General features: G+C 47.5%; 1 protein-coding gene across 1 annotated transcript in view; it reads right to left on the bottom strand.

The window, feature by feature from the left end:
• The window catches only part of TSPAN32 (tetraspanin 32), an 83,690-nt gene extending 76,347 nt beyond the window's left edge, over positions 1-7,343 (bottom strand). Inside the window, exon 1 of the mRNA XM_039381419.1 lies at positions 6,941-7,343. Coding sequence (XP_039237353.1) covers positions 6,941-7,343 — 403 coding nt within the window. The remainder of the gene's footprint in view (positions 1-6,940) is intronic.
• Positions 7,344-22,845: the final 15,502 nt, after the last annotated feature.

The following is a 22,845-nucleotide window of genomic DNA, read 5'->3' as shown; positions in this document are numbered from 1 at the left end:
GATTTGTGTGCAGAAGTTGCTGACATGGGTCAGGATGAGAGATTCTGACCTGATTCTGAAGATAGGGAAGGAGCCTTTTCATCTCAGGAATTGCTGTGAGCAGCCTTAACACACAGGCTGAAGTCTGGAGAGGAAATCTTCTGGATGAACATATTGCTGAACACATCACTGAGCTACCCTCTCAGTGTAGAGCCAGGACCTGCATCCAAATGCCAACTCATTGCTGCTTTTGAAGGGGAAAAAAGCCCCACCCAGAGACAGAAAAAATGTAGAGCCTCTAAGAATTATTTTTCCCCTCTTTCTCTCTTGCTGAGCCATGAGGACGCAGGGTAGCTGGAGGCGCAGCTTGCTCAGGATCTGTCAGCTCCCCAGCCCTACCCAGCACTTTAAACAGGACAAACAGGTTATGACATTAAAGTTTCAGAACCTGGGGGGGTACCTTACACAGGAGAGGTTAATGCAGGGGCACTCCAGGCCCCTGGAGAAGGGGAGGGGATGCTTTCAGGCTTGCAATGCAGACGTAACTTTTCCAAAATTGGAGCTGTCTCAGTAGAAAACCAAACACACCCTCACCTCCCACCCTTCTCTTCCTCTCTTCTCTGAAGCCTGTACCTTGGCAGGTGGAGGCTTGAAAACACATTGCCCCAGGCGAGGCTGTATCTCATCCTGATCAGAGCAGCCCAGGGCCAGGATTCATGCACTGGTTTGAGAAGGCTTGAGCATCCGAGGGGGAAAACTGTGCTCCCCTCTCTGAGCACCAACCTGAAACAGCCCAACCATTTCCAAACATCAAGAGCCTTAAACCCAGAGCCTGTGGAGGTGCTGCAGGTGAGGTCTCTGTGCCATTCCCACCACCATGGTGGAAGTGAAGTTGGAAGCCAAAAGACACAAGCAGGTCTTGGATTCATTACTTCAACTGGTGTGGTGGCATGGGAATGCTGTGGGCAACCTGTGAGGCTGTGAGATGAGGGGTTTTGACAGGATCAAGAGGAAAACACGCCCTGGGAGACAGGGAGGAAAACTCTTGTGCCAGGGTGTAAGATGTCTTCCCTGCCATGTCCTGAGTTCCTCACACAACCAACAGCCTGTGGAGGGTGAAAAGAAGGAAAACTGCTTTTTGGCTGCCCCACGGCCTGAGGAACCCCTGTGCTTGTGCCCTTGTCTCCTTACTGTGGGTGATGAAGCACATGAGGGCACCCCAGCTTTAGACTACAGCACCCACCACTACAGTACAGAGGTTTTCTGGCAGGGCCAGCAAGCAGCAGCTGGGTGTCAAAGCATCTCTGAGCAGGGTACATCACTGTGCCTGCTCCAGCAACCTTGGAGCAATCTGCAAAAGAAGCAAGTTCTTGGTGAAAGATGAGAAAAGTCTTGGAGGACTTGGAGAAGTTTTTTGGGAGTTACTAACTGAACTGCAAATTGGGCAACATACCTTAAAGATGCTGTAGTGGGAAGGACCTCTTTGGGGTCCAAAACATCCTCTAAGAGATGCCTTGGGAATAGCAGTGTCCAAGCACCCAGCTGGTGTTAGCAAACTACCAGTGGCTCGGGAACTGTCTGTGCTGCCTGCAAGGGAGAAGGAGAAAAAGCAGCTTTTTGGGACAAGGGTAACCACCGAGCACACAAAAGAGGAATTTGTTATACTACAGCAGCACCTATTCTGTACTTTGTTTTCTTAAAACTGCTAGGTGCCCTACCATAGGATTTAATATACAATTTTAAAAGAAAACATGAGGTTTCAGCCCATTTATGGTGCAGAGATGAGTGGCATCAGGAAAGTAACTACTGTGCCTGGTCCCAGGGCTGTTTGGTGCTCAGGGCATGGGGAGTTGAGTGGGAAACATCCCAAGGACTCCCAACAGGAGCTCCAGAGATTGACATTGATCTGGGTTCCCTCCCAGTTCCAGCACAACTCCATGATGTCCCACACTATGCTCTTTCTTAGCTAAGAGTTGGTGTGGCAGGGAGGGAAGCACTGTGTGTGGATGTCCCTTGGCTCAGCCCAGCCATCCTTGTGTGTGTTATGCCATGCATGCACTGGCTGAGCATGCCAGCTGCTGTTTAAATGCAGCAGTGGAAAGAGCAGAGAGAAAGCTGCCACGCTGAGTTCTCCCCACTGCCTGTGCCCCCCACCCCTGGCTGATGGGTCCCCAGACCCCGGGAGAGTGACACCCTGACATTTCCCCTTCTCCTTCTGTCTCCAAGTGTCATTTCTCAGCACAGCCAAGGAGCTGCAAAGCTCTCTGTCCCCTGTGGTGCTTTGGAGGGCACACACTGCACCTGGCAGGAGGGAGGAAAACAGGCAGAGCAAAGGGGGGGGGGGCAGCAGGATGCAGATGACAACAGTTTGGACCCCCCCACACCTGCCAGAGGGTCAAGGTTTCACTTCCAGCCATTGTGGGAACTTCCTCATGGATGTATATACTTTTTTTTAAAATAATTTCTTCTAGCTTCTGAAACCCTCCAGTGCCAAGCTGTCATTTTGCTCTTTTAATCATATTTTGTGCCTGTGCTGCTCTCTAGGCGAGTCTTCGAGTTGCTTCCCAGCTCTCCCAACACTTAATCGCTTACAGCCTGAAAGACATGCTGAGATGTTTTCCTTCTTTCTGGAGGATGGATCCATCCCCCCTCTTGCCTTCCTTTCAGAGCCTGCTGGAGCTGGTGCTATAGTTGCAATTTATCTGCAGTAAGATCCTTGTGGATGAGCAGGGAGAGTATTTGAAGAAGAGCGATGGTCCCCAAGGAAACCCCCTTGTGACTCCTGGTTTAGCTAAAACCTAGGTCCGAGGAAGTAAAAACTAAATGTTCTTGAATCTTTACTGTTCTCAGCAGCTCTCTGAAGCGGGACAAAGGGTGATGTGGAAGAGAAAGCTAAAATGGGCTCAGTAACATGATTTTCTGTTTGGCAGGCAGAAGTTACCAGAAGCCCCAAGGAGAGGTGCCCAAACCCTGGTGTCCTTGTGCTCTTCCATCTGGGTTTGCTCTGGTGCAAGCTGTACATAACCAGCAGACATTCTTGAAGTTCAAATGTCTTCCAGAGCACCTGGAAGCATGATCCCTTCCCTTCAAGCCTGTGGACAAGGAAGCAGAATGATATTTTAAACTAGAAGACACTTTTTATGCACAGCATCTGCTTGAGTGATCTCCAGAAGTGGCACTCAGCTTCCCTGGCACCTTTGTAAGTGCCAGGGAAATCCCACCAAAGAGATACTCTTAAATGGTGGAAGAACTGCCTCTTTACAGATGGAAAGCAGATAAGGAGGTGGCCCTCCTGCCCTCTTCTTTTATACAAGTAAGTGGCTGGCAGGGCATCCGAGGACCTCCCAGTCCACTGCTTTGTATATACACAGGGACCCTTGTGGCTGAATGGAAGCAGGAGAAGCACATCTGGAGCTGATGGGAAGCAGAGCTTCCCACACCGGTGATGCCCATGCTAACCATTTATATGGGATAGAAAGACGGCTCTCAGGGACTTCTAGGGAGCTGCTGCAGTGCCTGGGAGGGATTTGGTGGGGTTTGTACCCCCTCACCTTCCCCCTGCTCTCATCCTCCTGTTCTTTCAGCTGTAGCTCTCCTCTGCAGAGTGGTCTCTGCAAAGGGGCACTTCCAAAACAAGAGATCTTGCTGTACCTGCCTGTCAAAGTCCCATCCACTGGCTGTGGCAGCAGTGGTGTTTAATGCTCCCCAGCCTTGCAAAGACACCTTTGGGTGTCAGCCCATCCACATGGGTTTACATTATCATAAGCAGAGACAGATGGTGAGAATAAACATGTTGCTCAGGTATAAACAGCAGCAAGAGGTGATAAAGAAAGGTGGTTGTACTGGTGCTGAGGGAAACCTGCTACAGGCAATTGCCTGTAAAAAACTCCTGTGAGATCCAGGATGAGTTTGCAGGGTTGGTAGTTAGATTGATAAGGTTCTCCCTCATAAGACAGGAATTTGTGCCATGGCAGATCCCAGCCTCTAGCTCTGCAAGATGCACATGCATCTGGCTGTGTAAAATGTAGCTGGATTGCATCCATGCTTGGGTCAGAAGCAGAGCTGGGACAAATGCTTTGACCCCTAACTGCAAAGCAGTCCCCTGCCATGCAGCATCACTGCAGCCTCTGCTGCCTTCCCACATCTTCTCTGTGGACTGGAAAACTTTGTCTGCCCCTCCAATTCTGAAGTGAACGGGTCCTGTTTACTCTTCACTATCATAATTAATGTTATTACTATTATTAAGGGCTACCTAGAATCTGCCTTTGAGGGATGTATTAAAGGAGATGATGGCCAGATACATGGGATAGGACAGGCTCTACCCTACAGATTCAATAGCCAGTTGTGTACATCTTCCTTGACTTGGGAATGTGCTGGTTGCCTTTCTGACTGATTACAGGTGCCAGTTTGGTAAAATACAGTTGTTGAACACAGCTTAATGAACATGTTCCTCCTTTCATATTTTGATTCCCACTTCCCTGAACAAGTCACAGATAAGATGATCTTGCCAGTGCTGGCCTGAGAGTTTCCAAACCTGTTTATTCTGGTCTCTTTCTGGTCATCCCAGGAAAGCATTCCTGGAACGGAGATACCCTATGGGCAAACATATACAGCAAGAGTAGAGCAAGGGCAATGGCTATCTATGGACCCCAGCCTCTTCTTTTCAGTGCCTGAGCTCTTTGCTCTCCCACAGAGAAGATAAAAGAAAGGAGCAGGTGCTGAGGCAGAAGGAGTGGGGGGTGATGGTGTGATGAGGACCCCCAGCCACTCCTCCCCAAGGAGATGCACATTCATCAGCTGGAGCTGATGGCAAGGGCAGAGCGTTTGTCCTGTCTCCTGCAGGCCCTTCACTCAGCAGAAAAGACTGTGACACTGTCTCGTTTGCAGCAAACGTCCTTGCTTGATTCCCCTCCTTCCCTCCCAACTCACCTCCCTGCAAGTCACTTCTCACGAAATGGGCTGCATTCCCCCCATAGCTCCAGCAGGGGAAATGAAAAGAGGCGGAGAAGCAGCCTGTGCCTGCCACAGCCTGGTGAGACTGTCTGTTTGCCAAAAATGACAGTGGGGATTCCTACAATCCTTCAAAAACTTAGACTGAAACTGGAAAACGCTGCAACCAGCAAGGAACAGGGGTGCATGGCACCATAGCAAGGGCTGGGAAATGCATCAGTGAGCGAGAAGTGTTATAATCCTGCAGTGGTAACAATGGTGTGGGACAGACTGGTTGCATGGCTAGATCTGACTGCTGGGATTGAAATCTAAACCCTTAAGATAACCTTGAAAACTTTGAAGCACCAAAAAATAAAAAATAAACCTAAAACTTTTAAGCACCTCTGCCAGTGTCCTGGAAGAAAACATACCCTCTCGGGTGGATGTATCTGCCCAGTGTGTTTACAAAGCACCATACAGTTCTTCTGTGCTGGCAGAGGGAGCTGCTTCAGCCACAAAGCCCCAAAGAGAGCAGAAACTGTGAGTATCCATGTTCTGGGCAAAGGCTGCTTTTTCTTGGGATTCAGAGGGTGAAACGGTGAATTGCAAAGGGCTGGAAGCATCAGCAGAGGAGAGGTAGCATGGGTATGGCTCATGGCTCTGTCCTTTGGTCAAGGCTGCTCTCCTGGGGCCAGTCAAGGATAGAGTAACTACTACTCCTCAGGGTAGTGCTCAACCAGTGTTGAAAGTGTTGAACAACAGCCTTATTTGGAGGAATTTGCTGTGACAGCAGCAAGAAGGGACTAAGGGGTGTCTGAAACATAGACATGGGTGCTCACCTCCTAAGAGCCTGAACTGCTGATTATCATGACTCAGTCCCCCAAAGCCACCCGTCCCAAGGGAGGGGAGGGAGCCAGGCTGCTGCGATTGGATTTGTTCAGTGCGAAAGAGCCCATCTTCCATTTCAAGGCTAATGGAGGAATCACCAAGCATCTGGGGGAGAGACTGCTGCAAATCATTGCCCAACCACCCTCTTGAACAACTTGTCATCTGTGTGTCCCCATTTCTCTGCCGGTGCACATCGATCAGAAAGAACCAGAGCCCAGCAACGGCACGGGGTGCCTGGAAGAGGAGGGGAGGAGGGGTGGGGGTGGAGCAAAAAGGAAAGAAATAGATTTTGCAGAAATTTTGGTTAAATTGAATTGGGATTAAAATTCCTCAGAGGCTGAGAGTTGTCACAAACTGAAGATCATTCGATCTCAGGAGACTGCCATGGGATTACCAATACTTTGTATTATATTTTAGAAGTCTGTCACTCCTTATGTAAGAAGCTCATTCCCTGGGTTATTTTCCCTGCAAAAATATTTCTGCGAGCAAAAGCTGTGCCCCAGGGCATTTCATAGAATCATACAAGCTTTTGGGTTGGAAAGGACCTTAAAGATCAACTAGTCCCATTCCACTTGCCATGGGCAGAGGGACACCTTTCACTAGAGCAGGTTGCTCAGAGCCCCATCCAACCTGTCCTTGAACACTTGAAAGGATGGGGAGTCCACAGCTTCTCTGGGCAACCTGTTTCAGTGCCTCAACACTGTCACAGTAAACAATTTCTTCCTAATAACTAATCTAAACCTGCCCTCTTTCAGGGTCTAAAGCCATTCCCCCTTGTCCTGTCACTACATGCCCTTGTAAAAAGTCCCTCTTCAGCCTTCTTGTGGGTTTCCTTTGGGGACTGGAAGACTGCTGTAAGGTCTTCCTGGATCCTTCTCTTCTCCAGCCTGAACTACCCCAACTTTCTCAGCCTGTCTCCCTAGGAGAGGCGCTCCAGCCCTCTGATCACATTTGTGGCCCGTTTGCAACATGTATATTCAGAGGAGAAAACCCACGTCTTTATATGTTGCAGCAAACCACGAAACGCTTCGGGTGGAGGCTGCTGTGGGCTTGGAGAGGGGCTTTGCAGCTGTACTCTCACTCTGACAGCAAGAACATCTGCAGCCCCCAAACAACAGATGCTGCCGCCTGGTCTGTCGCTGACCCTTGCGCCGGGTGTCGCTCTTTTGGCAGAGAGGCTCCCGTTTGCCGGGTGCGGGGGCAGCATCGGGTCTGCCTGCTCTCCCCTGCTCCTTACACCGCTCCCCAAAGCCGGGGAGCAGCGTGCGGGGTGAGGGCAGGATGCCGGGGTGGCCGTGGACCCGCAGCGCCGCCCGGTGCGCGGCCGCCGAACTGCGGCCGGGCTGCCGCCCCCGCCCTGCTCTGCCCGCACGGCCCGGCCCGGCCCGGCTCGGCCCCGCACGGCCCCGCAGAGCCCCGCAGCGCCCCGCCGGCGGCTCCTCGCAGAGCACCGAGACCCTCCGGGAGCGCACGTCGCGTAACTTCGGACCATCTTTCCCCTTCCCCGGTGTGAAACAGCAGCAGGACGGCAGGGACCTCCCTGCCATGGGGACGTTGAGGCACACGGGAGCACACAGGACACGTCTAAGGGATGGAGCTGAGGCGTCCGGGCACTCCGTGCCACGTGGAGGCTGCAAGATGATGCCCTATCGTGCCCTATCTGTCACTAACGTGCCCCTGCCTTTGTCCATTATCACCTGGGCACATGAGGTCCAGGTGAAGCCCCAAGGCAGGTCACAGACTGCTTGCACAGCCTCCCTGTCCTCACAGCAGGCTGGGGATACCCACTAAGGAAAGCAGTTCGTGGGAGCAAGACAGTTTTAGCGAAGGTTTCATCCCTGCTGGGATGGCACCTTACAACCCTGGTTCCTTCCCCTACACCCAGCAGTGTATGGTGCACCCAGCACCTTATGGTGCACCCTGCTAAGAAGTCACTTGTTCATCAGAGCCAGCACCATCCTGGTATTCTCATACATGCACAGATCATCTGTTTAATCTGCTTTCCATCTTAAAACAGACTACTGAAAACTACAGATTTCTCAGCATTCACTGCACCACCAGGTCATTCCTTTCTGTAAAGTTTACCATTTTCTTTCAGACCACTGGTTAAGATATCAACAGCCTTGGCCAGAGGGGACACTGTCCTCTTTTTATCAAGTGTGTTTTGGTTTGGTCTAGTTTTCCATGGTTTTATTTTGCACACATAACTCTTCTTTGCATTTTGCCTCCTCATATCCCTACATAAAAAAGCTTTCTGCCTGTCATTTGAGGTCCCTTAAATTAAGACTACATTACTTGAAAGGGATTTACCATGGAATTGTCCCAGACCAGCTCAGATGCATTGCTACCCAAAAGGTGATGGTGCCACCAAGACCTGCCTTTTCTCTGGGGCAGCAACCCTGCCTTTCTCCCATAAAGAAATCACGTCTTCCTATTTTCTTGTGCATCCCAATTCCATCTGCCTCTGGTGTCACCACAAAGTACAACCAAAAATCTATACCTCTTCAATACCCTGTGCATTACTGAGGAAAGTGCTAATAGGAGAGGCAGACCACTTGAGAAGCCAATCGATAGACCTGCCTGTGTTTGATGGTGGGTGTCTCACAGAGCAAAGCGCTGTCTAAACCCTCAATTACCCTTCCCTCGCCTCTCCCTGCTTCCTGACAACTGCAGTGGTTAAGCCCTCTTCGGTATCTGCAAGTGGACCACTGCCTAATAAAAGGCTGCAAAATGCCAGCACATCTCTGAGCCACTTCAGGAGGTCACTGTTTAATGCTGAAAAGAAATGCAATGAAGGAAAACTGACCCGTGCCTCCAGTTACAAGGAAAGTAGAGACAACAGAGAAAAAAAGGAAAAAATCGTGTTTAAAAAATACATTAAGAGGAACAAGGGGTTTAAACCTTTTAGAAACAGTTTCAGGTGAAGCCTGTGGCCCCATTTTTCGCAGTAGACAGATAATTTTTCAAAAGTTACTTAAGTGTCCAGCTTTTTCAAAAATCAGGCCCAGAGCAGTCACTTCACTATGGGCATCCGAACTGAAATCTTTTTGGGTGGCCTGGGTTTTAACTCTGGAGAAAGGGAGAGGGCAGGTGGCAAGCCCTGTCCTGCCATGAGGCATGCTTGGCTTTGGAGCTGTTCCCTGTCTGCTGTCCTGACATATCCCTGGGCTGCAGGTGGGGCTGATGGGGAGGGAGAGGCAGATGCCCATTCACAGAGATTATTGGCAGTCACCCTGAAGTTAAGCAGGATCTGAATGAAAGGGTAAAAACAACGAAGAAAGAGGGTGAGCAAACATGTTGTCATGAGCAGACAAGGGACAGGACACCTCTGTGGGCTGGGGCTGTGCATCCAGCTGGACTCAGGATGCTTGGCTTCCTGGAAATTTGACAGGGGAATGAGATTTCAGGCTCCCTCATGCCCATCTCCACCCATTAAACAAATGAGTGTTTACTGAAAGGCAGAAATCTGTTCCAAGTCCCTCTTGTTTCAGGAAACCACTTCTTCTACCTTCTGGTAGAAGCGTCTGTCAGTGGAATGCAGGAGAGGAGCAGACCTGAGTGCTGCCAAAGTTTTGCAATCCTCCTTTGATGTGTCCCCCCACCAAGGCAGAGCTTGCCTGGCTTGCCTGGCGTGAGGGCCCGTGGGAGCAGCTCTGGTTTTCTGCCTCACAGTTCAACCCCTGGCTGACCACCAGAAACCTGGGACAGAGGGAAGGCTTCAGAGAAAGGGTAAGGAGAAACTTGCGACATCAGACACATTTTTGGCCAATTCATTTTGCGGATGGTGAGTCACAGTGGAGAAGGGAGCTGAGAGGATGGTTTGGATTTCACTTCTTCCCGGACGCATCTCTGATTACAGCTTTTTGAGACCTAACAGAGTTTTGATAGCGCTGACCAAAAGGCAGGGTGGGGATGGCTATGGGACTTTATATCTGATTTTCACACAAAATAAACACAGTAGGTTTCTAGGTCAGCTTTAGCTCCTACTTTAAGGCAAGTTGGCCCTCAGAAGGAGATTTCAGGTTCAGGACCATCTTGCAGACATCTCCAGGCCACCAATTCTCAAGAAACATGAGAATGGAGTTTCTTCAGCTATGCATGTGGGGATGTGGCCAGAAACAAATGACTTGCACAGCTGTGGACTCTGGGAGAAGGTGGTCTGCTTTTCAAGAGCAAGAGTAGAAACACAGAAACTGACCTACCCATGGTCAATCCTACCACCTACAGTGAGACAGAAGAATAACAGAGGGATCATGAGAGCTGGTGAGGCATCGTTGGGAAACACAGCCTGTTTTGCTTACCATGTGTTGGAGGCCTGATGGAATAACCATTATGGGAGACAGGGAAGGGAGCAGCACATGCTGTCATGATTACTTAGAAAGTATGTGAATATGACTTTTCACGCTACTATTGAACAGAAAAGCAGATTTTTCCTGTTTTAGGACCTCCAAAGCACCTTATAAAGACAATTAACGGTCATCTTCTGAAGAGTCTCTGGAAGGAGAGGGAGGTCCTTCTCCAGAGGTAGCATCAGACATGTGAGCCACAATGGCTGGAGAATGGGGGGGAAGGCTCCATGGCTATGACTCAGCGAGGGGCCCAGCCTGGAGCACTGAGTCACTCTGTGCCACTGCCAGTGGAGATAACAGGCTACTAGGCACGTCACAAGCAGCAGCCAGTCACCTGTTCCCGTGCGTGCTTGGCCCTGCCAACAGTCCATCATGACTGCCCCACAGGCGTATGGGACCCGATGACACGGAGCAAGGAGCCCTGTGCTTGATCTGGTTGTAACTGCTATGTGCCATGGCAATCAGAAGAAGGTAGTGAGGTGTCATATTATTGACAAGAGCACTAAGTAGTTCCTATATAAAAATTTTCCCAGCAAACTGAAAAGTGCGTTGACCAGATAACAGCTGGAGGGAAGGAGAGACTTTTTTTTTCTTTCTTTTATTTTGTTTTGCCTTTTTTTGGGGGGGGGGGGGGGAGGGAGGAGTGGGGGGAGAGAGTTGGCTTTTGAAGAGGATTTTTTTCAGGAGTTACTATATTTTTTTCTTTTCTATTCTTTCCATTGATGATCTCAGAATGGCAGAGATCGCCTGGTCCAGTTCCCTGCTCAGGCAGAGCAGCTGCATGGGACTGGGTTCAGCTGGGTCTGCCAGTACCTCCAGGGCCTTATATGCAAAGCAACTTTCCAGCCCATTGGCTCCCAGTATGTGCTGGTGCATTGGATTATTCCCCTGCAGGGGCAGGATTTTGCATTGTCATTTGCTGCAGCTGACCACTTTTTCAGACTGCCAAGGTCCTTTGGAAGAGCACCATGACCATCTGGCCACCCAGTGTGTCACACATCACCTGGGGGATGGAGGATAACCTTCCTTTCGATTCTAACTTTTAAGCCCTGCCTGGGAATAAGGAGTCCCTTTCGTCCTTTTTGGTACTGTAGAGTTGACTACAGGCCAAAAAGAGACCAGTGGGAATTACATGCAAGGTATTTTCCGTCTTGGAGCATAGACTTCCCTAATAGACTAGTTCTAAACACCTTCACACTTGACTAGCCCCAAACATGCTGTAAGAGCTGTTTGCACAGAAGGCCTTTCAAATAGATCTGGACCAGGTGGAGATGTTAATTTGTGAAAATAATATTACAGGAAGGATGTTCTAAGGATAAACGGTCTCTCCCTTGCACCCAAGCCCCCATTATCTCTCTGTGCCTAGGCTTCACTGCTTTGACTGTGTTTTGGCAGCTGCCTGATGTTCTCTAGTTGAGAGTAGTGGCAGGAGAGGAGGTTTTGTGCACAGCCAGTGCACAACCATACCCCACTGCCAGCTCCCCGGCAGCTGTGCTGGAAGAGAAGACCACAGTCTTTCTCCAAAACTTTATTCTCAAAGAGTAAACCACTGAGTAGTGTTGCATTTCAGCCTTGGTCTCTGCTGCCTGGCAGCTGCAATTGCCATGCAGAGACCCCACAAGAGGAAACAGGTGTCTAAGCTGGGGAGGACCACGATAAGGAGACCAGTTGTTCTGCCCATCCAAGGTGTGGCACAACCTGTATTGCCCCTGGCCTGGACGATGTCCCCAAGTCAATGCAAGAAAAGTCTGACACTGGATGGGGGGATGGCAAGGGGGGGATGGTGACCCAAAACAGACAGTGGAGCCACACCAGCTCTGCACCATTTGCTCATTTCAGGTGACCAAATGTATCTTCCTCCCCCAGCAGGGATGCAGTCAAAACCATGCTGGTTCTGATCAAACAGGAGCTTAATGGAGGCCTTCTCCAGGAACTGCCAGGGATGAAAAACAGCCCTGTGTCATGAGGCACAGGGAAAAACAGGCAGCTGTCCCTGCACCCACCCCATGCTCCTTATCAGCAGTGCAGCGGGAGCATCTCCATTTAGGGATGTTTGCTTTGCCCGACTGTGGCAGCCTGATAGGGAACATGGTGAGACATCAGGGCCCCTGCCACTTCCCACTGCCATTGTCAGCACAACAGACACCTGTGTGCAAAGGCAGACCTGCACTCCCACCCTAAACCTCTACTGGGTCCAGCCCACGTCCACGTGCCTACCCTCTCCATGCTTTCAGACGCGTCTGCACTGCTCAAATTTGTCCAGTTCACCCTATCCTAATCTCCACAATGGCATTTGGGAAAGCCCCCTTACCATCTCCTAACCCTTTAATCTCTTTGAAAAGCAGAGATGACTGCTCATATTTTACTCAGTCATTTGCAAAACTCAGGTGTAATGGGGAGAAGCTGGTCCTGCACGTAGTGCTGGGATTGCATCCCAGTCTAGGCCCCCTCATCTTCTCCCCTTCAGTCCCCCTCACTCATCCTCACCGGTTCCTTGGCCAATTTCAGGAGTAAATGGCTGGCTAATGGCAGGGCATTAGAAGGTCTGATCTGGCTCAGTGCGTGTCATAATAACAGGTTATCAGGCACATTGATCCTGCTCCCATTTCTGCTGGAGGGGAGGCTTCAGTGCTCTGCAACCTCCAGAGAAGGATCCCCATGGCAGCCTTCTAGAGCCTATGTATCCCAGGGCATCCTTTAGGTCTTGGAGGGTGCTCAGGATGATCCAAGACTTGGGGCTGGAGGAATGATTGGCATTTTGTACACCCTTTAGAAGCACTGAAATGGGGGGCTTGATGGGATATTACTTACTTCTTGTGCTGTCCCTTGCCTGCCAGGTAATTTCTGAATTGATGAAAAGCTCTCATTAGTGCATATTCTCCCCTAATGATGTTGTGCTTGTGTCTTTGGGGGTCAAAAAGTGCCCTGGACTTTCTTTAAGGTTCCTTTGTGGAGATGCTACTCACCCTACAAAATGAAGTTTTTCTAGTGTACAGAAAATTACTGTAAGATGGAATACTTAGGGACCTGGAGGGATGTCAGGTGCAGTTGTGCTGAAGCCAATGGGATGAGTTCTTTTACACCTAAAGCAATGAATTTTCCAGTATGCTAAAGCTCATGCTGAAGAAAAATTTGGAAAAGATGACAGTCCAGGAAAACATCCTTGTTCTTTATCACAGAAGCCTTTGTTCATCCTGGTTACGCCAAATGTGTGACTTTGGAATTGGAGATTTGGTTACAGTTCTGAAGAGCATGGGATCTGTAACAGCCAAACCAACCACAGGAAAGTGTTAAAATAACCTTCTGCCATCCTGTTATCAAAAGAGAAAAGAATAAAAAAGGAGATAATCCTTGTTTAAATATCACAAGCAGCAGCTGAGTCAGTGGGAGCTTTAGACTGGAAATGTCAGGGAAGAATTTAGATTTTCAGAGCAGTTGCTGCTCTGCAATTATCATAAGGCACTTACAAGGACCCCTTGTCTCTTGTTGCCCTGAACCACGCATCTGCAGGGAGGGGGAGCAGAGAGAAAACACATGGCCCTACTGGCGACAGATAAGGGAAACTGAACTCCATCCCACTAAAGGCATAAGGCAAATCCCTTCAGGCTATGGTCGGGCTTCTGCTGCTGTTCAGGTCAGAAGTAGGTAGGGAGGAAGGGAACGGGGAGGTGGGGGAAGGCAAACCCACAGGAGAGGCAGGGAAGCAATATGAGAAAGAGGAGAAAATCACATCCTAGCTCCCCCTAGAAAAGCATTTATTTGCTTCTGGTGATGTTTTGGAGGTAGAAATGAGAAAGGAGACAGAATAATGAAAATCCTGGGAGTTTTTAACCTCTTCTCTGTAGTGCTTTTCCTCCTGGACCATCCCATCTTGTTGCCATCTAGCACGTCCCTGATGTAAATTAAATAAGTGAAAGTACTATTAAACCTCCTGATGGAAGCATTGCCAGCACCAACAGGGTGAAAGGAAAAGGATGAGCACTCAAACCACGTAATTTCCACCACATTAAGTGATGCAGAGAGATGAATTTTCCTAGCTGGTAAGCAATGAAAAGGCAAAAGACTTCCTCTGCAGGGATGACATATTCTTACCCGTCTTTTCTCACTCAGGTTTCCAAGACCAGTCTTGGCTGGGTGCAAGGGAGAAGGATCTGAGCCATGCTGTGCTGGCAGGTGCTGGTAGGGGTCTACCTTGCCTTCCTGGGATTTCCTGGCTGGAGACAGTAGGTACCCCTGTTCCAGCTTTGTGCTTTGTGGCCATGGGTCATCACAGCCGTATCTCCTCCTGCACAGCACATGTGCCATCGTTAGTTTTACCCTCTCCTGTCTCTGTGACTGACAGACACACTCTTCAAGTGAGATGCCTGTTCTGGTTAGGACACTTAAGGCAAAGGGGAACATGGCATTCCCAATGCCCATTTGGCTTGCTTACCATCACTAGGAAAAATGTATGTCCTACTTGCGGATTTGAACTTCTCTTCTTTGCCTAACTTTCAGCTGTTGATCTTTTTGTTCTCTTCTCCACTCAGATCTGTATGGATCTAAGGATCCATAAGGATCTTTGTGTGTATCAGACAGTCCTATCATTACGGAAGACAGGAGAGGTAATCTCATAGATGCTGCTTTTCCATTGCATCATCTCAGTAGCTTAATGGCAGAACTACTGAAGTCAGGCATATTGTACCAGTATAGATCCCACACTTTTTTCTTTCTTTACTTTCCATGACTGTGAATCAATAAAACATTGTTGATACACCTTGAAGATCCAGAAGAGAAGCACAGGGCTTTGATGAGTCATTCTCTTAAGCCTGCTAGGTGGAATGAACCTTGCCATGGGTGATACATTTACATTCATCCTCTAAAAAGGAGAGGAAAATATTTTCTCATGCTCTTTTCCATGTATTTATTTACTTGATGACTACCTGTTAGAAATAACAGATAAGATCCCAAGCAGATGGGAATCAGTAGGAAAGCACTGACTTCACTGTGAAATGATGGTGATAATTTCCAGTACAGAACTGGTTGTGTCTCCACAATAAATCACATCCATTCAATGTTGAATGCAAAGTGTCTTTCCATGTATAAACAGAACGAGGAAGAAACATTTGTATGAAGTCAATATGGTGACATTTTCATAGGTCTGAGACCCTTTGTGCGACTCCTAATGCTAAAATCACATCAGACCTTTTGTTTGACAGGGGGATGTTTTTTATCTTCTAGTGCCTGAGGAGAGGGGGAACGAGTGGGTAAGAAGTGGACAGTTTTCTGTTAACATCGAAGTAGCACTGAGCTTCGTTCTTCTGGTCCACCTTGCTGACCTGGAGCTGCTGTTACAGAAGATGAGAAAAGGGGTAAGAGGAGGGGAGAGAAGATGTATCTATGTCAAAGAAGTTACATGTTCATAAAAAAGGAGTATTTTGGGAAAACACTGAGAAAGCACTGATGGAAATCTCTTGGCTTTTTCTAGCATCATTTGCTTCCACAGCTGGAGCATCAAGGGGTGGGTGGCCAGGAAGCTAAGGGGAAAACAACACTCTGGGTAATGGACCAAGAGCAGGTGAAGACCCATCTCAGCCTCACTGTGCAGCCTTGCAGTGCAGGTCCCAACAGGCAGAGGTGACTGAGGGGCGAAGTCCATTCTAGTCCCATGTCAACAGCTTTGGCCATGCTAAGACCATGCCAACACACAGTGAAGTGTTTCCAGTCCTTCTGAAAAGGTGCTGGGAACTTGCTTTGGGTCCCTCACCAAGGCTTATCTTTCTCCTTTCTGGTGCTGCTATGAGTTACATAAATTCTGTGTTACTCTGTGGTGTGGGTGAATAAGCAAGAGGGTTAAATATGTCATACACCATGGTCACTGACAGTGAAGAGACTAAGTTCCCCAAAGCCAGCTTTCAAGAATGACTTAATACAGCAGGACTGGAACTTAATGAACTTGGCAATGAAATGGGGACATGTCCTTAACTTTCTCTTTTCATCTACAGGAGAAGTGGGAGGATTGAGGTCACTGCAAACCTCTTAGTACTGGGACTTCCGAGGGTCAGGAGAATAATAAGCATTAGCATGAGTCCCTTTTCCACTTGTATTCAGCAATGCAGAGACCTGATGGACAATCAGAGTACAGGCAAGAGGAATGAAAGGAGGCAAGAGCCAAATATTTCTATCGATTTCTGCATCTATTGCCCACTATTAACTGGTTCTTCACGGCTGAAGGTCACAGCAGTTACCAGCCTGGTGGCAGAAGGCAGGAAACAAAGCAGTGAGTCAAACAACTTGCCCACGGCCATGAGGTGAGCTGTCAGAAAGGCAACCCGTGTTTTCTGTGCTCATTGTTGGCAATAGGATAAGCGGTGGACATTTCATTCTTGTCATAATGTTTCTGATGTGTTCAAGCTGTTGTTTACCTGCACAACCTTTTTTTTTTTTCCAAGAAAAGCAAATTCAGTGTCAAACTCAATGTTCAAAAATTCTTTGCCAGATCTCCATATGATAATTACGTTTCTTGAAGGTTTCTCCACCTCTCTGCGAGCTCCCAGAATCCTCTTCAATCTTTCCTTCCTTCTCAAAATGGCTACATTTAATTAATTTTTTTTTTAAAGGAAGCCAACTCCAGGAACTAGGAGTAAAATATTTGGTGCCACACATTGGTAGTGCAGGAAAAGACCTGTTGCAATACATGTAGGCTACCTTTCTGCACACAGGTGACATTCCCTGATGATCTTGTTAAAGAAATTGTCCACAAGTTGAAATACAGTGGGCCAGAGGTGTCAGCAGTTAATTTTACAGCACCACAAAATGGCACATTCCAAGAGATGGTGCATTTTATTCTGCCACCTGCTCCTGACTCTTTGCTTGCTGCCCACATTTCCAAAGAGAAAATTGCTCCTAAGTGCTTCCCCATTGATCTGAGACAAGATGGTTGTTTTGGATTCTGCAGCAGCAGGTGAATCATCAATACAATATTTCTGAATTTTCACTTGTCTGTTCCAGGTCCATTTCCTGAAAGAGAGAGGGATTGATGCTGGTTTTGCTTCTGAAAACTCAGGGCTAAATTCTGAGTTCCTGGAGAAATGCTGTTTTTCCCCTCCATCCAAGCAGCCTCTATTCCCTCTGAAAACACTTTCACCAAACAATTCACTGTTTTGCTGGAAATTCGGTTATTTTCCTGTGAAAGTTTATTGCTGTAAAAGCTTCCCAGAATTCCATTTTCATTGTTGACCAATATGTGGAAATTCATGGGTTTTGAGGCCAAAATTTAAGCAGCATGAGTGCTAAATGGGTATCTGAATGCGGAGATTAAAACCGAGTTGTGAGACCAGTCAGCCCCTTGCTTCAAAACTGGGAGTGGAAGGACATTTTTTTGGGGGTTATAGGAATATGCTCAGGTTTAGCTAAAGGCTAATCTGGCCTTCTGAAATGCAAAATCTCTGACACAGATGTTTGCATTTAGCTGCTGAGGGTATTGGCCTTGATCCTTAAGCCACTGGTTTGCATCTGTGGAGCAAATCTATCCTGTATAGAACTTTGTGAAAATGTAGTGACACACACTGAGGCAAAAAATCATTGGAGGAGGTTGCAAAGCCCTACTCCATCTTCTCTAGGAAAGTGTATGTTCTGTGTTAGATTTTTTTTTTTTTTTTTTTTTTTTTTTAATTGATGGCTGTTTTGACTTTGCCTTGGAAGAGCAACCCCTGCAGTGGGACTCATCATGTCCCAGTGGTTGCCTCTGCAGTGGAGGGAATGGCAGAGCTTTTCTCCCATGGTGGCACAAAGCATCTCGCTGCCCTGACTGAAGAGCTAACCCATCTCTGCTGCTTGCAGCCCCCCTTCCCCAGAGCTCATCATTCGTGAGAGAGCGTGAGCACAGAAGTCTGTGTTTTATAGATAATAGGAGGCTGTGAAGTTAAGAGGGAGGTGAGGGTTTTAATTATCTCTTTTTTTTTTCCCTCCTGCTGCTGCCCCAGTCCTAGGGAGGCTGCAATGATGTGAAGGCCTGGGGTGTCATTATGGGTTATTAAACTCCTTTGTGGCACTTGGGGATGTTGAATGGAGCTGTGAAGGGAGAAGAGAAAAAAACATCTCTTGATGGAGCTGGCTAACCCCTCTATAATTGCTTCAAAATTACGGGAGACTGTAATTATTCATGCTGTGGAGGGGAAGAAGGAGAGAGGGTGGGTGGGTGGAAGAAAGAGCAGTGAGGGGGCCTGGGCACCCCACATGGCTGTCACGGTTGCCTTGGTTGTGATGGGTGATGGCAACTCACCCTCACATCAGAATACACCATCCCCTTCTTTGAGCCTTGGTGGGGCACCCTCACGGTGCAAACCCTGTCCCTGCAGATCCCTGGGCCACCAGAGAGAACCTCAACCCTTAGAAAGCTGCAAGTACCTTTGTCACTGATTCACCCTGGGACTTGCATTAAGACTACAAGCTGTTTCATGGATATCTCTTCAACTCCCACAATGAGGGATGGTAGTTGGGCAGATGGGGATTTTCTCTTGGTCCCCAAACCTGAGGTGCTCAGGAATGGTGATTATTGTGAACAGTGCTTGAGGATGCACAGACTGACCACATGGATCCAGCCAAAGACATTAATATCTTGTTTTTATCTCTGCACCACCAATCCTGCATCCAGTAGCAGGTGAAATAAGCCTCCAGTGGACCAGCAGTGCTTTAAACCTTAAGACCATGCCTGAATTATTTTTGGGCCTGCTTCACCCTTGAGGAAAGCACATTTAGAGCATCCCAGTTTTTGGGCTTTTCTGTCTGGGGGCTAGTGCAGTGAAACAGTGTCAAACAGTGTTTGCTGTTTCCTATTTATGTCAGATTAATCCCTTAAAATGCACAGCTGGATACACATGGCACCCACACACATTCAAGGATGGTCACATGGTTGGAGTGTGAGAAACAAAGCAGTGATGAAAACCCATCCGTCTGTTGTATTTCCTTCACAAAGCTTCCTAAGGCTCCTCTTCCTCATTAGCAAATCTGGTAATTTATTAAACATGACAAAAGCTGAGACAAGCCTGGCTTGGTTTAATCAAATAGACTTACACCCCCCAGAAGTCTGATATCAGCAGAACTTAAACATGGACCCAAACAGGTGGTTTATAGAGATGCACAAAGAGATGGAAATGTCCAAACTGTGGGTGTTGTCCAAAAAGGTGGGACTTTGCCTGGGAAGGACACGGGTGAAAAATATTCTGAACAGTTTTGCTCTGGACCATTTGGGAAAAAGTAGTACCTGTCCTTTTGCAGCTGTGCTGGTAACTGCTCAGAAGGACATCCACCTGCTGACCACTTTCCTGCCCAAAAGGAGAACCTGCTGCCACATGGTTTCTCCCACCTCACCTCCTCTGTTAGCTCCTTCCAGACAGGAGAACCAACCTGATTTTCCATTCTTTTCAGAAAGAAAAATTCTTACCATCCCTCATGGCAATCTGGAAGTTTTGCCCTTGGTTGCATGGAAAGCAGGACTTTGGCTCTGTGGAGCCTCCATGCCGGAGGATTGTTTCTGTACAATGCAGAACTCTCATCACCAGACAGGGATGGGAGTGGCAGATTAGCAGGTCTTAAAGAAGAAGAGAGTTGTATGACTAATTTGTCACCAGTATGAAGACAAGGGATTAAAAATTAAGGGCTTTGGGATGAGATAACTAAGTACAAGCACTGATGAGCTTAAATAAAGTACTGGATTTCACAAGGGAAGAAACAATATGTAATGAGACAAAAGCAAAACAGAAAATGTATTAAAAGAAATTCCATCTATTCATACAATAATCTTGAAAACTTGTCTGATTTTACTGGCACATTTTAAAGCCTTTGTTTGTCAGAAGAGCTTTCATATGTGATCTCTGAATATGTTATAGCCTGCAGGAAGGCTGAGTGGCTTGCTCTGTTCACATATTTATTATTTTACAATTTTCTCAGTTCTTTACATGAACTGACATTTTAAAGCTACCCTTTCAGCAAATTGATTACAATTTGGATAAGTGGAACTTGTTTTGATGGTGGATTTTAGGTTTATCATTGCTGGCAAATGCTGCTCTAAAGAAATCTTTCAACTAAGTCAGCAAAAATCAATGGTTTCTCTTTCTGATTTCACATAAGAAAACAAAATGAAGGAAAAGAGATTAAACTAATCAAATAATTTGAAATTTGTCTTTGTTCTAAAATTTAAGTGAAAACCTCAAACAAAAAGTGCTGCAATTCTACAGCCTACATGCTGTTTTAAAGGTAGTGCAAGCCAGAAGAATTCATACACAATTTAAACTGCTTTTGATAAATATATTCAAATACAATTCTTATAACTCTCCTCCTAAAGTCCCTTTTTTTCCCCCCAAATTAAATCCCAGTGAAGTTGACCTAGTCTTGGCAAGGCCCTTCATTGACAATGCTCACATTTTTATGTATCACACTAGCAAAGTATCTGAATAGTTTTAACTAAATATTCTGGAGTAGTTAGCCTAACTACAGCTTTCCACCCTTAATACCTTTGCATCTTCATCCTACACTGTCAAAAACCAGCACTGCGGACATGACCTCACATGGCTGTAAGGCTGCATGGGAAACTTCTTCAGCAAAGCAAACAGGCAATGTCTGCAAGAGCACTCTCCTTTGCCTTTTTTGATACATTAAATTTACTGGCATTAATGGAATAACAGGATCCTGACTGAGGTCTCTTCACTGATGTCTAACATTAAAGATAGGTAAGCTTTGTTTTTGTGGCCTCCTTTGTAGTTGATTCTTCTTCCTGACGTTCTTCATAGATTATCTTCAGGTGACCAATATGATCTTAGTTTACTTTTACCTCATATATGAGGTCTACTTCCAACATACTAGGAAGCACTAACAGCTGAGTGGATTCAGTCTCCCTAGGGCAAGACAGTGGTGAAACCTAGGATAGATACCTGCTTGTTTGAAGGAGCTGTGTCTGACCATTCACTGACTTACTGCTTATTTTTAATTCTCCCAGTATCAGAAAGGGCACTAAAGATAAACTTAAAAACCCACAAAAAACCCCAAGAACTTTTACTCTTGGTCTCCAGAGAGGACTAGCTCTCTTCAGGAGTAAAAATCAGGATGAATTGCTGTGATTCACTTCTATGGGACTGTCTGGGATGGGCATTCCTCTTCACACTCTGTGTCTGTGATTGGAATAAGACAGAAATGTTCTAGTATGGGAATGAGCATCATACTGCTTGTAAGTCCTGTCTATGAGATTCCTGAGAAAACCTTGCTTCAAAAAAGTCAGAATGTGGAAACATGAGAGAGCATGGGCAGCAACCTGCATGAGATCCTAATCTTCTAATGTTTCATGGAAAGATTAACTTCAGCAGGAGCTGGGTTATGTTTAAAATGATTGCTGACCTACAGTTATCCAGAAGACCCTTTGTTCCCTTTAACCAGTATGCAATCAAATCCTCAGCAGGTCACAGAGCCTGGCTGTGGAAGATAGCTGTCACTCCTTAGGTGACAGCTGTCTCTTAGTGCAACGTGAAGCAAAGATGAAGATCTTCTGTTCTGTGCACCTGATGGAAAAAATAGTCTCTAAAGGGTTGTGAACAGGTGCAGTGATAGCAAGCACAGCCAGGATACCCAGGTAAAGCAGCAGCATGGGACCGATTACCGCTATCTCAGAGCTGTGCTCCCCACACTCCAACCTGTCCTGCTACCATGGTTCACCTCAGCCAGCAGCACAAAAATAAATCAGCCATGGGACTGTGCTAATTCACACACCCCAGTAAGAGAGTGTCCAAGGCCACTCCAGCAACTAGGAGGTGACTGAGCCTGAAATGCTGCTCCTTGACCAGCTTCTGGGTGGAAGTGGGCAGCGGGGTGTCTCGGGACCTGCCCCTAAAATGTTTTCCAAGATCCTGCAACATCAGGCAGCACTACCCTCCATCAGTTTAGTAGGGTTTTGTCTTGTGTTTTGAGCATCCAGAGTTTAGCAGAGGGCAAATAGACAGTTTAGGAGACTCAGAGGGGATTAGGGATGAAATTAAAGCAAAAGCAAGGGTTGGTCTTAGCGTGTAAAGTGATACCATGTGGGAGGATGCAGAGGCTGGGGAGAGGGGAGCCCTGATGGCTGCTTAACTCATTCTTCTGGTTTTCACTGTACTGAACAGCAGTGCTGTCAGCACCTGCAATAAGAGATGTTCCACATGACTTAAAATCCATTTTGGCTCTCTACTGTATCAATCTTTAGCTGCTGCCAACTGCTTACTTCAGCTTCAACTTCTACCAACCAGCTTCCCAAGCTGCCTTGGTGGGACTGGCAGTGTTGGTCACACTGCCTGCTTCCTGGTGTTTGCAGGAAATGGCAAACATCAAGGGCTTTGCCTCCTCAAGGAGGTCAATGGGTTGTTGATCCTTCAGGGCTTTTGGCACTGCAAAAATCATTGGCATGCTGGCATGAACTCAGCTATCCTACCACGTGAAGGACGAGCCACCAGCCATAACCAGATGTCAATGCTGTGGTCAGCAAGGTTGGGGGTGAGCTCTCTGGCAGTCAACTGGTGAAATGCCACCAGCTTCCCGTCCACAGGGATTTGTGCCAGTCAGCGGCCTGTCACCAGGATGGTGGTGGCTCACACAAAGCACGGCCACGCATTCCCACAGTGCTTGTTTGGTTGGGACAGCTGCTGCAAATCCAATAGGAGAAAAATGCCAGTTTTACTTGCAGCAAACAGAGTCCTAG

The sequence above is a fragment of the Pipra filicauda genome, unplaced genomic scaffold (genome assembly GCF_003945595.2).
Source record: "Pipra filicauda isolate LSUMZ 115617 unplaced genomic scaffold, ASM394559v2 scaffold222_size1277272_pilon, whole genome shotgun sequence".
In the NCBI taxonomy this organism is placed as follows: Eukaryota; Metazoa; Chordata; class Aves; order Passeriformes; family Pipridae; genus Pipra; species Pipra filicauda.
This window is presented reverse-complemented; position numbering and strand designations above follow the sequence as displayed.